Genomic DNA, 27,160 nt, shown 5'->3' on the forward strand with positions numbered 1-27,160 from the left:
TCAAACTGCTGGTGGTATATAGGGTAACAATTTTTCACAATACTTGGAAACCAATGTTTCCGTGCCTTTGTCCACCTGCTGGCCATAGTTACACAGCTGCCCTCGCTATAGTCGTATGGGTGTATGGGATTTATTATACGAGGTCATCCTACAGGGAGGTATTCCCAGGACCACAACTGTAGAAACTTGTAGAGGACACAAAGTAACGGAGCTTTTTTTGCGAAGGAAGTCTTTTGTGTGGCACCACAAAAGCCTCTATATGTATGAGATAGAATGGCAGAACCGAAGCTGTATTTTGGCTGCTCGGGTAAAGGTTCATCTACCATCTTCTCCACAATGTAGATGAGACCAGGGAGAAGTACGTCCCCGTGTGAATTTGGAAACATAACCCCGAGAAGCCACAACAAATATGCAAACAGATGTCTTTTCCTCGTCTCAGAATCAGCGAAGCTAGAAAAAATAAGAAAGTTATCATGAAGCCGGGGGTGTGGGATGCCACGAGGGCCACCAGTACGTTGTGATTCTAGCATTGTCATCCCAAGACAGTCTGATATATTTTGTGCCCCAAGTTTTAGACACTCGTCGAGAGACTAACGGCTCACCTCTAATTGGTAGAGCAAGGATCATAGAAACATCTTTCAGTGTAGGTGCAAGCTCCCCAAAATGAAAGTGAAAGGTGTGGGTTTCAGGTCTCCACCGGTCAACGAGGGATGTCAAAAGGGATGGGTCCGAACGTAACTGGGATGGGTCTTCGCTTGATGTGAGCCTAGCAAAAGCATGTAGTCCATAAGCGTCAAGGTGAGGGATGAAATAATTGTGTATTGGCCAGGTTTTCTTTACGGTTCGAAGTCTGAAACTCCGATAATCATGTTCTTTATTTGGGTTCAAAAATAGGTGGCAACGGTGGCCGGCGTCATGGGGCCCCTCCAAAAGCCGCGACACTTCAGCCATAACCTGCACACAAATATACAAAAAAACACAAAGAGATTCAATAATACAAAGAGATTCAATTTAAAATAAATATAAATACAATAACACAATAATACAAAGAGAGTCAATTTAAAATAAATATAAATACAATAACACAAAGAGATTCAATAATACAAACATATTCAATTTAAATTAATACAAATATAAGTAGACATAGCGAGTACAGATAAATCAACATCATGCGGTGTTGTTCGCTCGATACGGGCATTTCCTACGTGAATGTCCAGGACACCTACAAACGCGGCATCGCCTTGGTTCTCCCATCTGGCTATGGTCCATGTCATTGCGATGACGCCTAGACTGACATCGTCCCTTGGCGGTTCTCATCAAGTCGGCGTTCGGAACCCATTTCGGCCCATCTGGCCACATCATTTTGTAGTTCATATCAATGCCCCAAGCCCAGAATTCACCGTTCCAAGTGTTGTACAGATTGTACATGTTGAAGTACGGTGATATGTATGGCTCAACACTGATTTTTTGATCTGCAGCCACCCGGAGCACATGACTACAAGGGTAGCCCTCAAGCTTGGGCTTGTTACACGTGCACTCACAGGACGTTGGGCCGAGGGTGACAGCTTGCTTTTTTGATCCTCTGTGGTGACCCTTAACGTACTTGGCTCGCACATTGACATACCGAGCCCCGGTGTCGTGAGCCTGCGCCCACTTGTACAAATCAGGGCAATTCTCGTCGATCCACTGGCTCAAATTTATGGCCGTCCTTCGACCCCTCCGGTCTTCTCTCTGCGCCAAGGCCGCGCGCTCGATCTCACCATTGATACCTGCCCAGATAGCATTCATTTTGGCTTCAGTTTTCTGCATGCACATCCTCTTGAATAACTTGAACCAATCCTTATTCTTGAATTTGGAGTAAAAGTTTGCTACCAAATGCCGCATGCACCACCTTCCCTCTAGATCCGGCCACCCCCACTCTTCTGACGACTCCTTAATTATGTCGAGAGCACTTAATAATCCTGTGTTGCGATCAGAGATGATGCAAACACCTAAACGCTCTTTCACGACACCCATCTTCACGCAGCTCAGGAACCACAACCAGCTATCTTTGTTCTCGCTCTCGACCAGTGCGTATGCAATAGGAAGAAGCTGATTATTTGCATCTGCTGCAATCGCCACCAATAGTGTGCCCTTGTACTTTCCAGTGAGAAAGGTACCATCAACTGATAATACCGGGCGACAGTGCCTGAAGGCTTGTATAGTCTGGGTGAATGCCCAGAATAAGCGGTCCAGGATTAGCTCACCTGGGTTCTTTGGGTTCTGACGTTCTCTCCGCCAAACTTGAGTCCCCCTATTAGCACTTGCTATCTGATGAAGCATTCTGGGGGCATAAGAATAGGCCTCCTCATAGGTTCCATACACGTTCTTGAATATATTTTCCTTCGCACGCCTAGCCTTGTTGTAGCTGACAGGGAAGCCAATCTGATCTTCTGCATCTTTTTGCAAAGCCCTAACACTAATGTTGAGACTTCCCTGCACAATCGTTTCCATCACCTGTGCCACATATCTTGCCGTCACATTGCAGTGATTTGAAAGAGTCCCAGTTTGCTCACAGCTATGCTGCACTATTTTTGTGATATGCCATGACTGACATACCCCAGGCTTCAGTCTAGCGAGAACTCTTCCGCGGCAACTTTTCGCGGTGTGGATGCATATGACCTTCAATTCTTTTTTATCAAACTGCTTCACTTTTTGCTGGCGGTGGAGGGCGATTGCATACCTATTAATTGCTTGGTAAGCAGACTTCTTGTCTGGGAAAACCTGCCCAACCTCCAGGCTCCCCGCTTCTAGGCCAGAAACAGAGTGAAATTCATTTGTGATGCTCATATCCTGTAAAAACCCAGGTTGCAGTGACACCGCGACCGCCCTCTGGGGAGGAACATCTTCTTCTTCGCTTGACTCAGAAGACGCGGAAGAGTGATCGTCATCATCGAGCGCCTCCGGCAATCCCTCCACGTGTTCACTCATGTCAACAGCCGCAGACCAATATCCTGTGTCATACACATGTTGGTCGCCCGTCGGTTCCGATGGGCCGATGCTAGGGGCTGATGTGATAGCCAACTCGACCTCACCGCCCCTGCTACTGCATCCGACAACATCAGTGACTGAAATGAACTCCACATACACCATCCGCTGACCAAACACTGGGTTATTGGGATTGCTTGCAAACCTCATGTACGACCCCCACGACTGATCACCTGTGACAGGCCGCAAACCCCAACGGGCAGCTGTCCCATCATTTGCTCCGTCAGCGACGAAGGCCTCCATTGTCATTTTTTCCCTGCATCCCTGGGCCAAACACCGCTCGGATGCACCTTCTGACAGCTGCGTAACCCACGTTCACCATGTCTCTAACTACAACTGGTAACTGAACATGTTTACATTTCAAACAATTAGTAACTGAACATTTAATAGTAGTACGCTGACAACATTTACATATCAGACGACTAAAATAATAATCGTATTTTCGTTACAAATATGCGTTTTGTTTTTAGAATCATTTGCTTAGACTTTCCGGGGTTGTTTGGTTAATGGGTATTTAGAGATCTTTTTTTCTCTAACTCATCTACGAGCGTCACAAACTAAAACTGTTTGCTTTTCTCTAACTACCCCAAAAATATCCTAAACTGATTCTCGTAACATGCAAAAACTGAGCTTTTGGAAAAACGACTATTAGTAAAAACTAATTTTCTTACAACGGGTTATGACAAAACCGATGGTAATTACTCGCTATCCAAACAACCACTAAACATAATAGTACGATAATAACATTTTAATATCATATGAGTAAAACATTTAATTTCTTCCGGCTTTATATAATTTTTTCATATCATACGATAACAATCATTTATTTACAAATAATAATATTTGCAGCGGCATGCACATTATTCACAATTGTACATCAATACAAAAAATATTATCAAAATTACGGCATCATTTTATTCCTTAGCTCCAATATGGATGTGCTTGCGAATGCAATTAAGCGTCAAAATAGTTCCAATAAATATCCGTCACCAGTGCTATATGAACGGAGTCAACCTATTTATCACATGAAAATCAATATTACACACGGATTTTTCTTCCTGCTATCAAGAGTATGAAAATAGCACTTGCATGTATGTGGTCATCACCTGAAAAGGGACAGCCAAGATGGATACACAATTTCTTCAATCACGTCATCTCCTCCTTGTTTGCTACTAAGATGAATTATTTTACCTAATTACATACATCATTAAGTACATTAGCACCTAATCTTAACATATAAAATTTAGATTATTGCGACATAACAAAGTAGACCTACGGTTTCCTAACTATAGACTTATTAATAAACATACCACATGAAATAACGTACCACATGCAATGAACAATTACAGTACAATTTTTTCTTAATTACCGTATTAAGATTTCCCGCATGTCAATATAATGGACGCACCTAACATTGATACAACATCTTCAACCTACTCTTCTAAAAAACTAGTATAAATGCTACATCTGTCGTCTGAAATTATTTCTAACCACTAAGCACTACCATCGCATAGCTAATAACGAGCTAAAGACGAACTAATTACCACCCTGCATGCACAAATAAATCAATGTATTGCAAAGCTCATACCTTGATCTTAAACTTCGTAGTTCACTTCGCTACACAAATCCTACTCCTGAAGCTCTAAATGACTCCAAAAAATAATAAAATAATACCTAACACAACAGAGAACACATAGTTATGAACTAAACAAAAAAGAGTACAAACTTCATGCATGCGAACGAAACCAACAAAAATGGATAGATCTTACCTTCGCCTATCTTTTCTTCAACTTCAGCATATTCAAAATCCAACTCTAAATCGCCCTAAATCACGAGTGAAAGTGCCTAGTCAGTTTTGCTTTCTCTCTGTTCTTGCATGCAGAGAGTAGAAGAGTAGGCCAGAGTGTGCTTGCGCACGGAGCATACGCATACTATATAAAAGGAAGAGCATCCCTGTAGTGTCAGCACAACAGGTTCCCACGGCGTGTGAGTGATTCCCGCAGTGCCGTCATATCCGCTGAGGCAAAAGAAGGAAAAACCGGAGTGATTCCTGGGCAGCAGCATCGCCAAAGCAACCAGTGCAGAGCACCGCTGAGTGTCGGCACTAAGGGTCAAAGTTCACAGATTCCCGCGCGTGGGAATGAGGGCTGTCTGTGTCGGAATTAGCGCCGTCAGCTGTCGCGCGTGCAGGAAAGATGCCGCCAGCAGCAGTGGCGGCAGGGCCCGCGCCTCGGCCCGCGTGCAGCAGCAGTTGTCGGCCAGCCAGCGACCACGCCCAGGAGAGGCCGCCTCCGCCCGTGGCGGCAGGGCCCACCTGGCCCGCCCCGTTCCGTCACGGCGCGGTGAGTAGTTGGGATTCCCGTTCGGCTGGGTGGCCGCCTCCTGCGGTGGCGGCAGGGCCCGCCGCCTCCTGGCGTGGCGGCAGGTGCCACGTGTCGCCCGCCGCGGCTGCCGCCACTGCTGAGGGGGTCTTTTTTATCAAATTGATTCACAGGTAGTCCTTTTTGTCAATTCATCTTGGCAGGGGGTCCTTTTGGACAAAAAATCCGCGCGATGGAGTTGGCCTAAGTGCTCTACTGCTACTTCCATGAGATGAGATGATCCCAACATGGATTTGTATGGTCCGGTCGTTGCGTGAATCATGAGCCAAGAGGAAGAGGGGCCACCATTTCCTTCTACTTGCTCCGCTGTAAGCCACAGCTAGCTAGCTAGATCGTTGCTTGCCGATCGATCATGATCACTTCCCAAAACAAGCCGCGGTTGCTGCGCTGAGCCAACGATAGCCACTTTCAGGCCAAGTAATCCACCGAAATAGGCGGAATTGTGGGACTACTATACTGGGGTGGATGTTTTGTTTCCTCCGTGATACCGTACCGAATTCCCGCCAGCTAGCCGCAAGGAGAACGTGTTGCTTAGTTGTGGATTGGAAGGCTAAATTTCCTTGGGTTTTTTCTGTTGGCCTCAACTTAACTTTGAGGGTGAGAAGAGAAGAAAACCCTGGCTGGGCTGGCATCAGTTGCTGAATGGGAGCATTTCCGGAAGAAAACCCGACACGCGACGCGCCGGGACGTTACAACTTAAAAGCTTGGATTGTTGCAACAGCTAGCGCACACATACATTGCTTGCTTCAGGCTTCAGCTCACAACAACCAGCACGCCACAGCGGGGAAACAAATCAATTTCTTTTTTCTTTTCTCTTTTGTATAATTTTTTTTAAAGTCCATTTCGTAAAACGAAAGAGCAGAGCAGACAATATACTCCGACGGCATAGACCGTGCATTGTACTGCTGTCTACTGGTGAGATCCATCGATTTTCTAGTTGTAGTACATTCCACCAGTCAGTTTGGCACAGACTAATTAATCAAACACTGGGATGCAACTACTACACTAGTCCTGGTGTACTTGGAACCGAAGGAAGGTTCCTGGACACACCGAATTTTAAGCGCGTAATTCCTACTAGTACTCCTACTGGCTACCAGTAGTGCTGTGCTGGATGGATTAAGAAAAGATTAACGTTCACTAGCCCAACGCATTACACTAGTATAGACTCAGAAGCCCAACAATCATTCATTCATTCCCCGTTTTCTTCAACCAAAATCATTTCGATTCCGTGCCGCATAATATAACCGGACAAACAACTTAAGCGTGTATCACTCCCCTCACCTCACCTCACCTCACCTCACGTATATAACCAGCCAACAAGAAAGCAGACGCAGACAGAGAGGAGGCCAGCAGATTAGCGAAAGAGAGAGAGATCCAAAAAGCTCCACACACGAACCATTTTGCTGCTGCTGCCTGCTGCCGCTTTGGCCTTTCTGCGCTTTTGGCTTTCGCATCTCAACCGTGCGACGACGCGAGGAATCAACACGGGCGCCATGGAGAGGACCGGTTCCAGCGCTGACGGCACGGGTCCTAGCACCTCCTCCTCCTACTCCACCGCCGACGCCGACGACAATGGCACCGCCGGCGGCGCCAAGGTCTGGCTCCTCGTGCTCCTCTTCTCCCTGCTCCTGCTGCTCTTCCTCCCCTCCGCGGTGCGCCGAGGCGGCGGCGGATTCCAGCGCGGAGGGATTACGCTCAAGAGCGGCTGGGACGTTGTCAACCTCTGCCTCGTGCTCTTCGCCATCCTCTGCGGCCTGCTCGGCCGCGGTGGGGGCGACGGCGATGGGGAGCCCCCCGGCCCCGCGGCGCCGGCGCCCAAGAGCCATCTGCGGGTGTCCCCTGCGGCGGCGGCGACGCCGGAGCCGAGCACGGAGGACGTCTGGGCGAGCTTCAACAACTCCTACACCAACCACAACGCCCAGACGGGGATCCGGCGGATGAAGAGCAGCAGCTCCTACCCGGAGCTGCGGCTGGACAGCGACGGCGTCTGGGGCCTCGCGTCACCGGAGTTGGCCTGGCGCTCGTACGACGACGCCGAGCTGTACCGGACACGGCGAGACGAGCGGCCCGACAGGGCCCGGGACGCCGATCGGTCGCTCAGGAGGACGTCGTCGGATGTGAAGACGATCCCGGTGGACACCTACGAGGTGCGCACCAGACCGCTGCCTCAGGATGCGAGGAGGCGGAGGCGGAGTGTCGAGAGGCTCCCCAAGATGGATGAGGTGGAGGAGGAGAGGACGCATCCGGCGGAGACGGAGACTCTCGCTACGCCGGCGAGGAGCAGGACCTGGAGCCCGGAGGAGCTGGACGCTACGCTGCTGGGGATGGCGTCCGCACCACCGGCACCTGCCCCACCGCCGCAGCCTCGCCGTCGCCGACGCAGCCTCGAGAGGCTCCCCGAGATGGTTGAGGTGGAGGAGAAGAGGACGCGTCCCACGGAGACTCGCGCTACGCCGGCGAGGAGCAGGACGTGGAGCCCGGAGGAGCTGGGCGCTACGCTATTGGAGATGGCGTCCGCAGAACCACCACCTGCCCCGCCGCAGCAGCCTCGCCGTCGCCGCCGCAGCCTCGAGAACCTGCCGACAATGGAAGAAGTGGAGAAGGAGATTACAGTGGAAGAGATCAATCACCCGCAGTCGCCATCGCCAGCCATGTTTCCCCCAGGGACTCCGCCGCCACCACCTCCTCCGCCACCGGCGGCAATGTCGAGGAGCAAGAAGAAGAGGAGCGGCAGCGTGGGCGGCGCAAAGGAACTGGCCTCCGCCATTGCTCTCTTCTACCAGAAGAAGCGCAAGAGCATTATCATGAAGAGGGAGAGGCACCACCACCACCACCACCACCATCTCTCCGATGACCACTACTCGTCGCCTTCGTCCGAAGCATCGGCGAGCCCCGAAGCTACCGGCCGTGCCAATCCTCCACGCCCGCCACCGCCGCCACCCCCTCCCCCGCCGCCGCCGTCATCCATCTTCTCCAACCTCTTCAAGAAAGGAGGCAGCAAGAGCCGCCGCATGAACTCCCTCGCGCCACCGCAACCGCCACCTCCGCCCCCACCAACGCGCCGATCAAGGAAACCGCCACAGCCTCCGTCTCGCCCCGCTCCTCCGCAGCCAGCGCCAGCTCCAGTGAGGACACGGCCGCCGCGCGCGAGCGCGCACCCGCAACAGCAGATACGCGCGCAGGGGTATCCGCAGCAGCCGCCACTGTATCCCAGGCGCGGTGTCGTGTACTACGCCTACCCGCTTCCTCCGCCGTCGCCCCCAATGCCGCCACCGCCTCCTCCACCGCCGATGCTGGAGGGGGAGGAGGAGGTTCCGTCGGTCACTGCGTCACCGGCACCGTCGTACTGCGCGAGCCCCGACGTGAACACCAAGGCGGACAACTTCATCGAACGCTTCCGCGCCGGGCTGAAGCTGGAGAAGATCAACTCGTACCGGGAGAAGCTGCAGATCCAAGAAGGCTCGACCGTGACCATGGCGGAGGAGGACGGGGAGTTCATGATCATTGGGTCCCTCTTCGAAGATGACGATGACGATATGTCGTTGCCGGAGACGCCGGCAACCGCTACCGCAGCCGCTGTTGCCGTCGGCTTCTAAATTCGAATTCTACTTCTGACTTCCGAGGTGTTGCATTGACGCTTGGAAAAAACAGAGAGAAAAGCGAATAATTTTTTTTCAAAACAAACAAAATGAAAAGGGAATTTATTTTCGGTATTGGGTTATTTGAGGTATTTTCCATGAGATTTGGTTCACTTTTCTTCTCAAATTTTTGGGTAGTTTAGGATAATTGACAGTGAGATTGGGTTATTGATTGCTTGTGGAGAGGATGATTTTTTTTTCGAGGGTACACAAATTGCGTACCATAACTTTATAGAAGGAGAGAAAATTAGTATATGACCCCTACCACTTGCTGCGAACAACGAGCGTAGCACAACAACACATCCGGCTATCCTCAGGACAGCCACACACGACATCACAACTACAACACGGATAACCTGCCCAAAACCGAAACACCTCGCCGCGTCTTGATCGATACCGAACACCTTCGAAGAATAGCAACTCCAGCTTCCTTTGGGTTCATCCGTGACGACCATATATAGCGCCGGAGGAGAGCGGTCAGGGCCACGACGAACACCGGAGGAGCGCCAACAAGAAGCTCAGTCTCCTTGCATGATGCTCCCAACAGAGAAACGACGTCGTAGACGCCGCCAACATGCCGCTCCAGAGGACCAAGGCTTTCGCCCGGAGACAACTGCCAACACCAATCACGAGGGAGATGGCGACACACTCGACATCGCCTCCAGAGAGGGGAACGACATCCGCGGGTGCCATCGATGCCGGCCGGCCAAAAACCGGATAGGATTTTCATCCGTGACGTTGCGCATCTCCACTCCGACGAGGTAGGCAGCACCGTTCCTGAAGCCTCGCATCGCCGTCACCGCAGCAAATTCGTCAAAGCCGCAAAGCCGAGGTCCCACACCACCCGCACTGCCGAGAGAGCGTGAACCAGACCTCCACCAACATCGCATCGAGGAGCAACCACAACCTCCAAGCAGAGCAAAAGCCAGATCCGCTCCAACGGCCGTCGTCGACACCAAGAGACTGCCGCCAGATTGGATCTAGCCCGCCCCTCCAACCTCACTCCGGCGCCAACTCCACCGGGGCATCGCCGCGATCCCTCACACGGAGGCGGCCGGACGCCCGCTGCACGCCAAGACACCTTCCTGGCAGGGCCATCTCGGCGCCGCCGCCCCCATGGCTGATCCAACGCCGCCGCCACCGCCGATGCTGGCGCTCGACCTGCAGCCACCAACCAGAAGTGCTCCTCGCCAGGATCCGAAGAAAGCCCTCGCCTTTGCCCCCGCTGTGCCTCCAACCCAACCGCGAGCCCCAGCGCCGCCCGCGAGAAGAACGCTGCGCAAGACCACGCCTGCCGCCCGCGCCTTGCACGCGCTCCGCCACGTCGCTCGTGCCAAGACCGAACGCCGCCAGCCTCCGCGCCGCCCGCCGGACATAGCAACCCTGCGCGAAGAGGTGGGTCGGGGCGCGCCACCCCAGCCCGCACGCGCGCCGCGACCAACCAGGTCGCCGCGCAGCCCTGCTCCATCTCCTGCCTGCGCGCCCCCACTGGCCACGACGCGCCGGCCTCCGAGCACCGCCGCCAGACGAAGAAGAAGGCCCCCCGCGGCCCCTACTCCAGGCGAGCGCGAGCAGATCCCGCCGCCACCGTCACCGCGCGGGCTTTGCCCGGCGGCGCCCGCCGGCGGCGGCGGCAGGGAGGGGAGGGAGAGGGGGGATCGAGGGGCCGGCAGCTAGGGTTTGAGCACTCGGGTCGCCCGCGGGGGAGCGACACGGGGCCGGAGAGGATGAATTCAGTGTTGAGGTTATTACTCTAATTGAAGAGAGTGGTATAGGGAGCTTTATGCGCATGTTTTAAAATGGCCAGAAAGCTCGGCGAGGTGATACAAATTTCATGTGTCTACAGTCTATATACTAGTACTACTTAACATGGCAGAAAGCTCGGCGAGGAGTATCTATATCTATACTACTATTAAAAGAGCAAACATGAATTCCCTTAGAGACGCACCACAAAGCGTACACAGGATTATCAGAGGCGAGAGTCTCCGGCGCCACCGTCCGCTTCACCTCTGCTGGCCCACGGAAGTGAGCGCGGGGCGCCGTGGCCGCCTGCTGCTCTCCTCTACTGACCAACGGATGCGAGCGCGGGCTGCCGCCGTCGCCATGTTGACGCCCTCGCCACCAAGCCAGCAAACTTTGATCAGGTACAAACTTCGATCAGAATTTTCTTTAAGACTTTACCTCAACATCAAGCTGCCGGCTTGGTGTAGGAAGTTAGCTGACGGGAAACAAACCTAGGTGGCTCATACTCTGTAGCAAGGAAAGCAATCTGGTTTCATGGAACACTGACTCTCCCCACATATTCAATTATTAGGAGTACCGTAATTAGAAGAATCTGCGCTTGAGACAACAAAATAAATATTGACCAAAATGACGGACATCAGTCAAAGTTCACCTCGTGGCAGATTTGGGTCAAAATTCATAAGTACAAAGAGTGACATAAAAAAACATGACTACAATTGTACTCCTATTTCTTAATATACCGAGTAAACAAAATGCAATGGCCTATAATATAGTGTTTATGTGCTTTGCATGAAACAGAATGCATGTCACTGAAAATATCTCTATTCTCTAATATGTTCTGTTATTATATAAGCACATAATTGGGAGGACTGACATCCAACTTGGCTAAATGAAAGAATTAGCAAACATAATTTAGGAGATGCCTATCTTTTGTAGCATGGAAGTGAGATAGTCAACAAGTTCTATATCAAAAGACCCTGAGCATGGAAGACAGAAAAAGTGACATCCCAACTGATAATAGGAAAAGGTAGACAACATACACGAAACGGTAGAATCGGCTCCTCCACTCATGCTTCTCTGAATTTCTACTTGCTAAATCCAGAACATGCTTCTCTGAATTTCTACAACCTAAGTTCAGTAGATGCTTCTCTGAATGTTGGCTTGCCAATTGGTTTTGTATTGTAGACTTGAGAGTACTGTATGAAGTCTATTTGTGCCAATGGATTGCCACATTTTTATGTTAGTTTTAAGCCATTTGAACGAAATGACTACAAAATCTCTATGACAATCTACGACTAATCATTTGTGCAAATAAAAATCAGTACATGCTTCTCTATATATCTGAAATACAATTAAGCAAAATTTGTTCTTATATGTTGGCCTGCCAATTGGTATTGGGTACCATGCATTAATGTTTTTCAAATGCTTAATCCAAGTGCCACTTCTGTACTCAATAAGGTGAACTTTTATTTAAATAATTAAATGTTGGTTTGCCGAAGTTTTATTCTGATCGAATTCTGGTACTTACATTGTATGTTTACCAACATTACATATGGCCAGGCAATCATTTGGGCTATTTATGTAGCAATTCATCAGACTCAGCAATCGAGTAAACGCAGTTAAAGAGTAAGGTATGTATATATTTTTGGCAATTTAATTCCTTCTTCCACATTGTATGATGTCAAGTTTCGGACATAGTTATATATATGATTTACTGTTGTAGGTTGTAGTGTTGGCATGAAGAATCGTAATACGAATTTAATGACTATCGTGCCTTACTGTCAAGATGAATAACGGCCAACTCAGATATTCTTTGAGTATGTTTCTCCTAAAGCTAACTTACCAATGTTTAGTGCAGATGCTGATAACTTTTCAGTTTGTTTCAAAGTTGTGTAGTTCAGATTCCGAAATTTTGTGTACGATTTATAGAAGATGCTATGTAAGATGATGACAGCATACTCTGTACACGTGAGTTCAGCATGGTTCGATGATGTATGATTTTTTTTAAAGAAAACCATGATTACAAGGACCTACAACAAACCTAAGTCTGCACAAGGTAAAAATCAAAGTGGACTTCACCTCTTGATCATTTCTGAAATTTCCAAAATGAGATGTACAAGACTTTCTTATTTACTTGATTTGCTATTTACCCAGGGTAAATAAATATATCACCAACTCTTACCTACTTGGACCTTATAGATCCTGAAGATTTTCTTGGAGACAGGTCAAAAAGCAGATCCAAAAGAATTAAAGAAACAAAGGGAAAGGAGAGGTATGCACTAAACAGGGATGAGATATTAAAAAGAAGACACGAGGCAAGGGATAATAACAAAGCTACATCTCCTTTCTAAATTGAAAGCGCACTCCATCTAAGACACCCGTGGCCATATCACCTGGTTTGTCCATTTTTTTCTGTTCTTTATGATGTAGCAGTCACAAGTATAATCATATCTATGATCAATTCTTTCTGACAGATTTTCACACTGCGGAGAAGCCCACTGGGCAATCTGCTTTCACTCAACTGCGATACACACCAGCTGCGGAAGGTGATGTTTTTAAGTTCAATGGTTTGAGTTTATGAAACAAATGGTTGTCCAGTTGCTTCTGCTGTTTGCAACACAAGCATATAGAGCTAAAATTATCAACCACCGGAGAAAGCGATTTTCTGAGACAACACGCTGATAAACACCACTTATCAAGCATCACCATCAGAAGAGACTAACTGGAAAAACCAAACTCTTAAAAAGGCTGCAAGCGAAGAGAACGTACCTCAATATGAGGTTGCTTGCTATTATGAAAGCAAGGTGCACTTGGTGTGTATACATCATCCAGTGAATCCAAGCTTGCTTCCCTTCACATATGCACAAGAAGATTTCACAAAAATCTAGCAATCAAGGAACATTTGACAATCACAATTAGACTAAGCAAGGAAGATGTACCTGCACTGTAGCTAAACACTAGAACCCAACTGCATACTGTACCTGTCCCATAGTTGATTGACTTGATTCTGTCAGAGCTAAACCTGCATGCATTTTGATAATAGTTAGACGAAAAAAATATTATTTACATAGCATTCATTTGAGTTACAGAAGCTATGCAAATGCATGTTGATTGCCTCAACGATCAGGAAATTTTCCAGTACTGCAGCCCCATGGAATGCATTGTTATATATATGTTATTTTTCATGCCACGAAACTGTTGTTCAGATAAACAACAATGCATCTTGTCAGAAATGAGAAAAAAGATTAGCTAGAGCATCCTGAATTACATTTAAGAATGTTCAGACCAAGCAAGACTAATCAAATATGCCTTATTGGTATGGCATTATATAGAGATATTATGTAGTCACTGAATAAACTACAAATAAGTTCCAACTTAAGACTGCAATTGTACCAGTGTAAAAGAGCAGTTTCCACATACTATAGAATTGCATGAGTAATGGATTACATTAAAACATTTCTGATTATTAGATCACGCTTACGCACAATAGCTAAAGCGGCCAAGGCATAGGCTTCTGGCGGCCATCGTGCGAGGCGTGGGGCTGTGGCTACGGCGGCGTCATCAAGGCGCAAGCAGCGCCATCGGACGGAGCCGAATCGAGCAGAGGCGGGATGACGAAATACCAGTCACGGGTGAGGTGGCCAGGTGGGGAGGGCGTCGACCATCCACTCTGGAGCATGTGGTACTTGGCCACGGTGAGGCTCGCGACACGCCCAACCCATCGGAGCAAGGCGTCCTAGCCGGCGCTCCTCGGCGCTCGCTCCGATTCTGCGTCTTGTCCCGCGGGAGGAGGAGGTAGGCGTAGGGGAGCCCTCCAGCTCTCATGTCGAGTCCACGACCGAGGATCTGGTGGAGAGGAAGTCTGCGCCTCCGCCGACGGAGGTGGAGAGGCAAGAGAAGGGCGGCCATCTCAGCAGCGATGGGGACTGGCGAGGCAGAGGGGCAGTCCCTGCCGAAGCAGCACGCAGCAAGGGAGGGTCCCTGTGCCGGCGGCGGGATGCAGTGGGGAGGGCGGAGGCGCTGCTTGTCCGGGAGCAAGATGAGAGTGTGTGTCAGTGGTGTGTGTGGCCACGACGTGTGCGTGTGTGTGTCCGACGGGCGTCATTTTTTTATCAAGTCAGTCAAGGAGTGCTTTAGGTTGTGAATAATATAAAGAACCCATTGAAAGTTAAATTTTAATTCAAATTATTAAGATTTTTGGATATTCTTTATTGCATAATACAGTATATGTCTGATGAGTATGAAGCTATAGAAAACATAGGAAATCCATTTGGGCTCCCAGGAGCACGTGCTCCGCGCATGAAAATTTATTTTTGAAATGTCATAAAATCCCAAAAAAATTATATATTCAGTCACATATTTTCATGGTTTGTCGATTTAAAAAATTGTTGTGTGTGTGAATCGTACATTGCACTCTCATGCTTAAACCGTTAGGCCCATGATACCCTATTTGGGTGGGGAACTAAATAAAAATCAATTCAATAAAAAAATCAACTTCAGGAGTAAATAGATTTCTAAAAGCATGTGTTATATTTGAGAGACGTGTGTTGCACGTGCATGCTTACTAGTAGTCGTAGAAAGTGAAAGATCTTTATAATTTATTTATTTTGAATCATCATGTTGTACGTGCAATAATACTACACCTTGTGTATGGTGATCGTGGATGATTTGCCTATGCTGATATACCACGTACGTACTCGTACGTGCGTTTTTGTAGTGTTGCATGAGCTGTCGAGCTTAATGATTTCTGTGTTTGGATATTGGTGCGGTTTGGGGGTATGATTTGCTTTGATTGTGCCCAGTTGTGCTTATCATATTTTGGGCCTCGTGTGGTTGGGCACCATCCATCCACACAACCAAATGATGCATGCATCACCAACCTCAATTCAAAATAGAAAACACATGCAAATACTCCCTTCGTCCCATAATATAACACGTTTTGGACACTAGTCTATATTCATATCTATATTTATATCTATTAAATTCTTATGTGTTTGTCTGCTAGAAAAAGAATTTCCGTACGTAGGCCGCGCGCTTTGGCCCATCGAAGCCAGCCCACTTATTTTTATGCCCATGCAGTTGGGAAATTCTATTTTCCGCACTGGGCAACAAATACTTGGAGTTTCGCACAGGACAACCAATAATGAGCTGGCCCATTTTTCCTTTTTCTGTGTTTTACTTCTATTTCTATTCTCCTTTCACTATCTCTTTTTTCCCTTCCATTTTTTTAGAATTTATTTCGTAAACTAAAAAAATCAAAAAAGTCCAGATTTTTTTTGGAAAATGTTTATAATTCCAAAATTTTGTTGTTATTTCGAAAATATTTGGAACTTTGCAAAAAGTTGCTCATTTTTTCTAAAAACATATTGTTTTTTTAAATTGTTCGAGATTTTAAAAAGAAAATGACATTTCAAAAAATGCTACAAATTTAAAAAATATTCATGTTTTAGTGAAATTCTCAAAATTCAAAATTCAAAATAAAGTTGGTGTTTTCAAAACATGTTTGTGAATTTTAAAAGATGTCCCCTTTCATATTTTGTTCGCATTCTTTCGATAGTGTACATAATTTTTTAAAAACTATTCATGATTTTAAAAATTATTCATGTTTCCTAGAGTATTCAAGAACTTCATACCTTAAAATCCCCTCGATTGAAAGGATTGAAAGGAAGAGTAAATTGAATAACTCATGGGCCTTGTGTGGCGTACAATGACGTAAGAAAACTCTTAAATGCCCTCGATCGATGAATGAAAAAACAGCGGATTGATTACTTCACACGTGGCGAAACCGAGAAGCTAAATGTTCCTTTTCCGTGTGCACACATGGTTTTTGCTTGCACATATAATTCTCACTGACTTTAAATGCATACTATTTTATCTCCTGTTGCAACGCACGGGCATATATGCTAGTATAATGTCAAAAAAGTGTCTTACATTATGGGACGGAGGGAGTATATGGGAGAGGATTCCTCCCTTTTACAGTCAGAAAAACAGTTTTATATTCAAAGTTATGTTTTGAGATATGTGGGTATGCGCACCTGCGGCTAAAAGAAAGACCACCCAAGGTAAAGTGGAACATCCGCGACAATATTTACTTGACAACATGCGCCGTCCGTTTTTTTACAGGGAATGTTCTGTCCTAGATTTCACTTTGAAAACACATTCTCATCCACGCTTCAATCAAGAGGTGACTCATGAGTCTCGCTCTCGCGACCACGCTCCTCCTCACGCCACCGCGCCGCCCCCACCCTTGCCCTCTCCAGCACACCACCTACCTCTCCCCCCTTGCCTCACACCCTCAGATCCACGGGGATGCCGCTCGGGGAGGGGAGAGGATTTCGGATGCCACTATCGTTTGTCTATCAGGCGTTCCCGGAGATGTTGCGGCCCCTCAACGCAGTCTCGCCGGAGGTCCTGCGGTAGACAAGGGGGAGAAGATGGAGGGAGTGGGCGGAGCGGATCCACGAGGACATCCTCTCCTGGACTCTCTGCGTTCGGGAGTGGAGGGAATCAGAAGAGGAGGTGGAGCAGGGCTCAGATCCGTACTCGATTTCCCATCGACGAGCGCTGATGTGCAAGGCGCACGCAGATCGGGAACTGCTGAACCTGGCCTAGAGAATCTACTTCGAAGGCAACTTGGAGGAGAAGCGCATGATGCCGCATCCATTAGAGCCGCCAGTGGCGTTCGTCAACTCGGCGAAGCAAGAGGGGAAATCAGAGGATCTGAGTCGCGCCGCATGTTGGGAATGCCTGACGGGCCTGATGCCTACCAAGGTGCCGCCAGAGCCGGAGCAAGTGGATCCGCTGCCGTACCTGTCACCAATCCCAGCAACGGATTGATGGTGGCGCCGCTTGCAGCTGACCCTGGAGCTGCGCCAACTGGACCGCCGGCAGCTAGACAAAAAGGCTTGAGGGGCATAGATTGGTTTGCCGGAGAAGTGCACTTCAATTACCTAGCTGGCAACATTTGGGAGCAGAATCTGGGGATTTCCAACTTGCTCCCCTAACCCTGTATCTCTGCTTACCACAAGCATCAACTCTGTGAGCGTGGAGGTAGCAAGATCACTAGTGAGCAAACGCTGAAGCAATCGTTGCATAGCCCGACCTCAATTCTGCTAGCTACGCAGGAGGAACAAGCTGACGCAGTGCGAGTGGCTGCGCTCAAGCCTGCGGATGGCCCTGCCCTGTTGGTGATGCAGAGAGAGGGAGGCTTCAGTTTCATTCAGAAGGATAGACGCACCAAAAAAGTCTGTCGAAAAAGTGCTGACGAAGATGCCACCATGGAGGAGCTGCTGCCTCGCTGGCATGGTGACAGGGCGGAAGAGTTCCACAGCCAACTCTAGGCCCCTATATATAGGGATGCGCCTGCTAACCCTAATCTCAGTTCCTCCCCCGCCTCCTCCCCAACTCCGCTGCCATCGCAACTCGATGGGATCTCGCTATGGGCGACACTAGGTGCGGGCGCGGAAGGGGCAAGAACAAGGGTGGTAGAGGGGAGAGCGTGGGTTCTTGGCAAAAAGATCAGTCTCCGCAACATCAGATGGGGCCACCGCAACAATTTTTTGGTTACGGCTTCCAAGGAGCTCCCCCTCCATGGGGCTTCCCAGGGAAATTCCCACCTGCATACCATCAGCAGCAATGGGGCGGGCCACAGCAGCCATGGTTCGCCCCCCTCCCCTCCTCGGTCCTCAGCAGGGACAAGGCCCTGGGAGATCGGGGGATCCGGCCTCTGCCTCGTCTGGAAGCCAGGTCAGTAACATGTAGTCTACTAAGGTTTCTCTAGCCCCTCCCACTGGCTTGATGTCTTACTTAGATGTAGTCTGCTATAACTGTGGTGATCCTGGACACCATGTGGACAAGTGTGTGAAGCCAAAAAATTGCTTCATTTGTAAAATGGTTACCCACAAGGTTGACAATTACCCGGTGAGGAAGAAGCCTCATGCTTCTGCGAGATATATGGGTAGTGCTGCACCTGGCCTAGGGTTTTACCATGTGGATGAATCATATGTTAATGCACAACACTTGGGAGCTCTGAAGAACGTGGGGATTGTGCTTGTGGAGTCTGGTGAAGTTACTAAGCAGGAGATGGCTAGTGAATTTGCAGATATCTACAAGGCAAACTGGCCATGGCCCATCAATGCTTTGGAAGAATGGTCTTTTCTAGTAAAATTCCCTCCTAAAATTGATGTGGTCCAAGTAGCTGGTTACCCCTGCTTTGGTCACAAAAAAGATAATGTCATTGTCAATGTGGAAGTTTGGAAAGGTGATATTGAGGATGAAGATGATTTGCAGGAGGTCTGGATGAAAATCAGGAAGTTGAACCCTAAATGGTGTGAATGGTTAATGCTGGACCAGATCATCTCCACCCTAGGTGTCCTAACTGATGAGATTGGCAGCACAACTTCAGGTCTTTCTATGAGACAGTCAGGGTCAAAATTGTCTGCAAGGATCTTTCTAAGATTCCAAAAGAAAGGTTGTTTGGGATTCATGGCAAGATCTATAGATTGTTGATTGAGGTTGAACCACTCATACCTCCCATAGATCCAGTCACCTCCACTAACCCTTCCTCTGGTACACAACCATCCTTGGATGCAGATCATAGAGATTGCACTTCTGAAGATGCCGGGTCTAACAAAGGCTCTAGAACTGGGTCTGACCATGGCTCTAGTACTGGCCCTGGGACTTCCAATCCCAGATCCCAGTCCATTGGCCACAACCACCTGATTGGTGAAGTCGCCCCTACCTCCCTCCTAAAGACACAGCTCCCAGAATCACAATACTCTAGTAGAGTCAGTAACTTGGAAAACCGTTGTACTCTGTTCAGGGAGATGCAGTGGGATTCAATTTGCTCAGAGAGATGGAGCTGATGGATGATGATGATCTTACCTCTGAAATGGACCCTGAAGACATGCTTGATGATCAGATGGTATCTCACTTGGGGGTAGATGCCAATGCTTCCATCTTAGATGACCAATATGATGCTGAATTCCCTAAGCTTCCCCAACCCAAAAACTTAGTCAAATGGGGTCCTGTTGCCAGAATGAGCTCTAGGCTGGCTGGTGACAAAAGAACCATCATTGAGAAAGCACAACAGCTCAAAGAGGTTCAGAACCTGGAAGTGCCTAAAGGTAATAGTAAGAAAAACCCCACCTTCTCTCTTTTCAACAACCCCTCCTTTATTTCTGTTGCTTCTAGCATTGGGGTAGAAATGGACAAAGTAGATAATGCCAAAAGTTCAAATACTGCTTCTAATACTGACAGGATCCAGGACAGGACTGTGGGGACTATTCCTAGATCTATTTTAGCATATAACAACACTAGTGAAATTCCTCCTGACTCCCCTGCTAATTACAATGACGGACTTTGGTCGCTCATTTGCAAACATAGACAGTACAAGCACCCCATGAACAGAGATTCCTCATGAATGCACTGTTTTGGAATGTGAGGGGCATGGTGATACGTATCCAACGTATCTATAATTTTTTATTGTTCCATGCTATTATATATTTTGTTTTGGATGTTTAATGGGCTTTGTTATACACTTCTATATTATTTTTGGGACTAATCTATTAACCGGAGGCCCAGCCCAAATTGCTGTTTTTTTGCCTATTTCAGTGTTTCGCAGAAAAGGAATATCAAACGGAGTCCAAACGAAATGAAACCTTCGGGAGAGTTATTTTTGGAACAAACGTGATCCAGAGGACTTGGAGTGGATGTCAAGAAATCATCGAGGAGGCCACGAGGCAGGGGGCGCGCCTATGAAAGTGCAACTATCCCTTGGTGGTTTTGGTAATTCCTAACAACATATAGCTCATTGAGCTAATGCTATTCCAAGATGAATATTTCAGGAAAGCTCAATGATTGGCGTGGCATGGATCAGAAAGTGCACCCTTCAAAATGCTAAGGACAAAAGATTGGCTCAAGCTCAAAGCACAAGACTCTACTTTTTCTATTTTAGTGATCCAAGATCACATTGAGTCTATAGGAAAAGCCAATACTATTAAGAAGGGATGAGGTGTTGCTTAATAAGGTTCTTGCTCAAAATGCTTAGTGATATGCTCCAAAACCCTCCACTACTTTCTCATATCCACATATGTCCCAAACCAAAAAGTCCAACTCGGCCCCACCGAAATTTCATATCCGGAGCCACCGAGTTCAGTTGACATAGCCACTGCCAGAAACCCTAGTCTTTTCAGTCTCACCGAGATGGGATTGTAATCTCTCTGTTTCCCTTCGTAACGTTTCGGTCAAACCGAGATGAGCGATCGGTCCCACCGAGATTGCAATGCAAACACTCTGTTTCCTTTTCGTAACGTTTCAGTCCAACCGAGATGAGCGAATCGGTCCCACCGAGTTTGCCCGACCAACTCTCTGTTAGTCTATTACCAAAATCGGTCTCACCGAGTTTGTGTAATCGGTCTCACCGAGATTACGTTATGCCCTAACCCTAATGATATCGGTCCCACCAAGTTGACGCGTCGGTCCCACCGAAACACCTAGCGGTCACATTATGAACCAAATCGGTCTGACCGAGTTCTTTGAATCGGTCCCACCGAGTTTGGTGATTTGTGTGTAACAGTTAGATTTTGTGTGGAGGCTATATATACCCCTCCACCCACTCTTCATTCGTGGAGAGAGCCATCAGAACATGCCTACACTTGCAACACATATTTTCTGAGAGAGAACCACCTACACTTGTGTTGAGGTCAAGATATTCCATTCCAACCACATAAATCTTGATCTCTAGCCTTCCCCAAGTTGCTTTCCACTCAAATCTTCTTTCCACAAATCCAAATCCTGTGAGAGAGAGTTGAGTGTTGGGGAGACTATCATTTGAAGCACAAGAGCAAGGAGTTCATCATCAACACACCATTTGTTACTTTTTGGAGAGTGGTGTCTCCTAGATTGGCTAGGTGTCACTTGGGAGCCTCCGTCAAGATTGTGGAGTTGAACCAAGGAGTTTGTAAGGGCAAGGAGATCGCCTACTTCGTGAAGATCTACCCTAGTGAGGCCAGTCCTTCGTGTGCGACGGCCATGGTGGGATAGACAAGGTTGCTTCTTCATGGACCCTTCGTGGGTGGAGCCCTACGTGGACTCGCGCAACCATTACCCTTCGTGGGTTGAAGTCTCCATCAACGTGGATGTACGATAGCACCACCTATGGGAACCACGGATAAAAAAATCTCCGTGTCAACATTGCGTTTGCTCCCTCAAACTCATCCCTTTACCTTCATATGCAATTGTTTTACATTCCGCTGCTACACTCTTAAAATTGCATGTGTAGGTTGATTGCTTGACTTGTGCCATGTTGCTAAAATCTGCCAAGAACTAAAATTGGGAAAAGGCTAGATTTTTATTTGGTCAAGTAGTCTAATCACCCCCCTCTAGACATACTTTCGATCCTACAGCCTACCCCCCTGGGCGCACCCTCTACCCTCGTGGGCCCCTCGTAGCTCCACCGACCTACTTCTTCCTCCTATATATACCTACGTACCCCCAAACCATCGGGGACAGATCAAAAACCCTATTTCCACCACCGCAACCTTCTATACCTGTGAGATCCCATCTTGGGGCCTTTTCCGGCGCTCCGTGGGAGGGGGCATTGATCACGGAGTGCTTCTACATCAACACCATAGCCTCTCTGATGATGTGTGAGTAGTTTACCTCAGACCTTCGGGCCCATAGTTATTAGCTAGATGGCTTCTTCTCTCTCTTTGGATCTTAATACAAAGTTCTCCTCGATTATCTTGGAGATCTATTTGATGTAACTCTTCTTTTGCGGTGTGTTTGTCGAGATCCGATGAATTGTGGGTTTATGATCAAGATTATCTATGAACAATGTTTGAATCTCCTCTGAATTCTTTTATGTATGATTGGTTATCTTTGCAAGTCTCTTCAAATTATCAGTTTGGTTTGGCCTACTAGATTGATCTTTCTTGCAATGGGAGAAGTGCTTAGCTTTGGGTTCAATCTTGCGGTGCTCGATCCCAGTGACAGTAGGGGAAATGACACGTATTGTATTGTTGCCATCGAGGATAAAAAGATGGGGTTTATATCATATTGCATGAGTTTATCCCTCTATATCATGTCATCTTGCTTAAAGCGTTACTCTGTTCTTATGAACTTAATACTCTAGATGCATGCTGGATAGCGGTCGATGTGTGGAGTAATAGTAGTAGATGCAGGCAGGAGTCGGTCTACTTGTCACGGACGTGATGCCTATATACATGATCATACCTAGATATTCTCATAACTATGCTCAATTCTATCAATTGCTCGACAGTAATTCGTTTACCCACCGTAATACTTATGCTATCTTGAGAGAAGCCACTAGTGAAACCTATGGCCCCCGGGTCTATTTTCCATCATATTAATCTTCCGTCAACAAGCTATTTCTATTACCGTTTACCTTGCAATCTTTAATTTTACTCTTTATCATAAAAATACCAAAAATATTATCTTATCATCTCTATCAGATCTCACTCTCGTAAGTGACCGTGAAGGGATTGACAACCCCTTTATCGCGTTGGTTGCGAGGTTCTTATTTGTTTGTGTAGGTGCGTGGGACTCGAGCGCGGTCTCCTACTGGATCGATACCTTGGTTCTCAAAAACTGAGGGAAATACTTATGCTACTTTACTGCATCACCCTTTCCTCTTCAAGGGAAAACCAACGCAGTGCTCAAGAGGTAGCAAGAAGGATTTCTGGCGCCGTTGCCGGGGAGTCTATGCAAAAGTCAAGACATACCAAGTACCCATCACAAACTCTTACCCCTCGCATTACATTATTTGCCATTTGCCTCTCATTTTCCTCTCCCCACTTCACCCTTGCCGTTTTATTCGCCTTCTTTTTCCGTTCGCCTCTTTTTCGCTTGCCTCTTGGTTGCTTGTGTGTTGGATTGCTTGTTTGTCAGGATGGCTCAAGACAATACTAAATTGTGTGACTTTACCAATACCAACAACAATGATTTTCTTAGCACTCCGATTGCTCCTCTTACCGATGCAAAATCTTGTGAAATTAATGCTGCTTTGCTGAATCTTGTCATGAAAGATCAATTCACCGGCATTCCTAGTGAAGATGCCGCTACCCATCTAAATAGCTTTGTTGATTTGTGTGATATGCAAAAGAAGAAAGATGTGGATAATGATATTGTTAAATTGAAGTTGTTTCCATTTTTGCTTAGAGATCGTGCTAAATCTTGTTTTTCGTCTTTGCCTAAAAATAGTATTGACTCTTGGAATAAGTGCAAAGATGCTTTTATCTCTAAGAATTTTCCTCCCGCTAAGATCATCTCCCTTAGAAATGATATTATGAATTTTAAGCAACTTGATCATGAACATGTTGCACAAGCTTGGGAGAGGATGAAACTAATGATACGTAATTGCCCTACTCATGGTTTGAATTTGTGGATGATTATACAAAAAATTTATGCCGAATTGATTTTTGCTTCTAGAAATCTTTTAGATTCGGCCGCGAGAGGCACTTTTTATGGAAATCATGTTAGGAGAAGCTACCAAACTCCTAGATAACATTATGGTTAATTATTCTCAATGGCACACTGAAAGATCCACTAGTAAAAAGGTTCATGCGATTGAAGAAATTAATGTCTTGAGTGGAAAGATGGATGAACTTATGAAATTATTTGCTAATAAGAGTGTTTCTTCCGATCCTAATGATATGCCTTTTCTACCTTGATTGAGAATAATAATGAATCTATGGATGTGAACTTTGTTGGTAGGAACAATTTTGGTAACAACGCTTATAGAGGAAACTTTAATCCTAGGCCGTATCCTAGTAATTCCTCTAATAATTATGGAAATTCCTACAACAACTCTTATGGAAATTTTAATAAGATGCCCTCTGATTCTGAGACTAGTGTTAAAGAATTTATGATTTCCCAAAAGAATTTCAATGCTTTGCTTGAAGAAAATTTGCCTAAGATTGATGAATTGGCTAGGAACGTGGATATAATTTCTCTTGATGTTGATTCTTTGAAACCTAGATCTACTTCACCTAAGCATGATATCAATGAGTCTCTCAAATCCATGAGAATTTCCATTGATGAGTGCAAAGAAAGAACCGCTAGGATGCGTGCTAAGAAAGATTGCTTCGTGAAAGCGTGTTCTTCTAGTCTTTATGAGAATAAAGATGAAGATCCAAAAGTTATTGATGTATCTCCTATTAAATATTTGTTTTGCAATATGAATCTTTATAATGATGGGACTGGACATGAGTCAACTTTAGTTAGAAGGCGTCCCAAAAATTCGGAGTTTTTAGATCTTGATGCTAAAATTGGTAAAGGTGGGATTGAAGAGGTCAAAACTTTAGATATCAATGAACCCACTATTTTGGATTTCAAGGAATTTAATTATCATAATTTCTCTTCGATAGATTGTATTTCCTTGTTGCAATCCATGCTAAATTCTCCTCGTGCTTATAGTCAAAATAAAGCTTTTACCAAACATATCGTTGATGCTTTAATGCAATCTTATGAAGAAAAACTTGAGTTGGAAGTTTCTATTCCTAGAAAACTTTATGATGAGTGGGAACCTACTATTAAAATTAGAATTAAGGATCATGAATGCTATGCTTTGTGTGATTTGGGTGCTAGTGTTTCCACGATTCCAAAAACCTTGTGTGATTTGTTAGGTTTCCGCGAATTTGATGATTGGTCTCTAAACTTGCATCTTGCGGATTCCACTATTAATAAACCTATGGGAAGAATTAATGATGTTCTTATTGTTGCAAATAGGAACTATGTGCCCATAGATTTTATTGTTCTTGATATAGATTGCAATCCTTCATGTCCTATTATTCTTGCTAGACCTTTCCTTAGAACGATTGGTGCAATCATTGAGATGAAGGAAGGAAATATTAGATTCCAATTTCCGTTAAGGAAAGGCATGGAACACTTTTCTAGAGATAAAATTAAATTACTTTATGAATCTATTATGAGAGCTACCTATGGATTGCCTACCAAAGATGGCAATACGTAGATCTATCCTTGTTTTTATGCCTAGCTAGGGGCGTTAAACGATAGCGCTTGTTGGGAGGCAACCCAATTTTATTTTAGTTTTTGCTTTTTGATCCTGTTTAGGAATAAATTTTTGATCTAGCCTCTGGTTAGATTTGTTTTTGTGTTTTAATTAGTGTTTGTGCCAAGTAAAACCTATAGGATCTTCTTGGATAATAGTTATTTGACCTTGCTGAAAATTCCAGAAACTTTCTGTTCACGAAAACAATTGTTAATAATCACCAGAACGTGATAAAATACTGATTCCAATTGCAGTAGATCAATAAACAAATTATTTAGGTCTTCCTATTTTGGTACAATTTTTAGAGTTCCAGAAGTTTGTGTTAGTTACAGATTTCTACAGACTGTTCTGTTTTTGACAGATTCTGTTTTTCGTGTGTTGTTTGCTTATTTTGATGAATCTATGGCTAGTAAAATAGTTTATAAACCATAGAGAAGTTGTAATACAGTAAGTTTAACACCAATATAAATAAATAATGAGTTCAATACAATACCTTGAAGTGGTGTTTTGTTTTCTTTCGCTAACAGAGCTCACGAGATTTTCTGTTAAGTTTTGTGTTGTGAAGTTTTCAAGTTTTGGGTAAGGATTTGATGGACTATGGAACAAGGAGTGGCAAGAGCCTAAGCTTGGGGATGCTCAAGGAACCCCAAGGTAAATCCAAGGACACCAAAAAGCAAAAGCTTGGGGATGCCCCGGAAGGCATCCCCTCTTTCGTCTTCGTCCATCGGTAACTTTACTTGGAGCTATATTTTTATTCACCACATGATAAGTGTTTTGCTTGGAGCGTCTTGTATAATTTGAGTCTTTGCTTTTAGTTTACCACAATCATCCTCTCTGAATACACTTTTGAGAGAGACACACATGATTCGGAATTTATTAGAATACTCTATGTGCTTCACTTATATCTTTTGAGCTATATAGTTTTTGCTCTAGTGCTTCACTTATATCTTTTAGAGCACGGCGGTGGTTTGTTTTATAGAAACTATTGTTCTATCATGCTTCACTTATATTATTTTAAGAGTCCTACAAAAAAGCATGGTAATTTGCTTTAATTGTGAAATTAGTCCTAATATGATAGGCATCCAAGATTAGTAAAAACTTTCTTATAAGTGCGTTGAATACTAAGAGAAGTTTGATACTTGATAATTGTTTTGAGATATAAAGATGGTGATATTAGAGTCATGCTAGTTGAGTGGTAACAAATTTGAGAAATACTTGTGTTAAAGTTTGTGATTCCCGTAGCATGCACGTATGGTGAACCGTTATGTGATGAAGTCGGAGCATGATTTATTTATTGATTGTCTTCCTTATGAGTGACGGTCAGGAACGAGCGATGGTCT

General features: G+C 46.0%; 2 protein-coding genes across 13 annotated transcripts; one reads left to right on the forward strand and one right to left on the reverse strand.

Moving 5' to 3' along the window:
- Positions 1-463: 463 nt before the first annotated feature.
- Positions 464-14,879, reverse strand: LOC123078462 (uncharacterized). Of its 12 annotated transcripts, XM_044500980.1 has the most exons (9): positions 14,275-14,879; positions 13,729-13,811; positions 13,559-13,640; positions 11,281-11,381; positions 10,995-11,180; positions 4,797-4,851; positions 4,616-4,701; positions 4,134-4,218; positions 1,162-4,041 (listed from the first exon to the last, which is right to left on the reverse strand). In XM_044500980.1, exon 9 carries the CDS (start codon positions 3,274-3,276, stop codon positions 1,168-1,170), a length of 2,109 nt encoding a protein of 702 aa, XP_044356915.1. In that variant the 5' UTR covers positions 3,277-4,041; positions 4,134-4,218; positions 4,616-4,701; positions 4,797-4,851; positions 10,995-11,180; positions 11,281-11,381; positions 13,559-13,640; positions 13,729-13,811; positions 14,275-14,879; the 3' UTR covers positions 1,162-1,167. The 12 variants fall into 12 exon arrangements, 11 of the variants coding, with proteins under 11 accessions (XP_044356915.1, XP_044356914.1, XP_044356911.1 ...); XM_044500979.1 differs by having other exon boundaries at positions 10,995-11,381; positions 13,559-13,673; positions 13,771-13,811; XM_044500976.1 differs by having other exon boundaries at positions 10,995-11,381.
- Positions 6,685-9,301, forward strand: LOC123078463 (formin-like protein 20). The gene has a single exon (XM_044500986.1). The coding sequence runs from the start codon at positions 6,902-6,904 to the stop codon at positions 9,002-9,004; it is 2,103 nt and encodes a 700-aa protein (XP_044356921.1). The 5' UTR covers positions 6,685-6,901; the 3' UTR covers positions 9,005-9,301.
- Positions 14,880-27,160: the final 12,281 nt, after the last annotated feature.

Source organism: Triticum aestivum, chromosome 3D, assembly GCF_018294505.1.
Source record: "Triticum aestivum cultivar Chinese Spring chromosome 3D, IWGSC CS RefSeq v2.1, whole genome shotgun sequence".
Taxonomy (NCBI): Eukaryota; Viridiplantae; Streptophyta; class Magnoliopsida; order Poales; family Poaceae; genus Triticum; species Triticum aestivum.

What these genes read in the sequence shown, in the direction of transcription:
- LOC123078463 (XM_044500986.1), top strand. Translation starts at nt 6,902, where the DNA reads ATGGAGAGGACCGGTTCCAGCGCTGACGGCACGGGTCCTAGCACCTCC.
- LOC123078462 (XM_044500981.1), bottom strand. Translation starts at nt 3,276, where the DNA reads ATGACAATGGAGGCCTTCGTCGCTGACGGAGCAAATGATGGGACAGCT.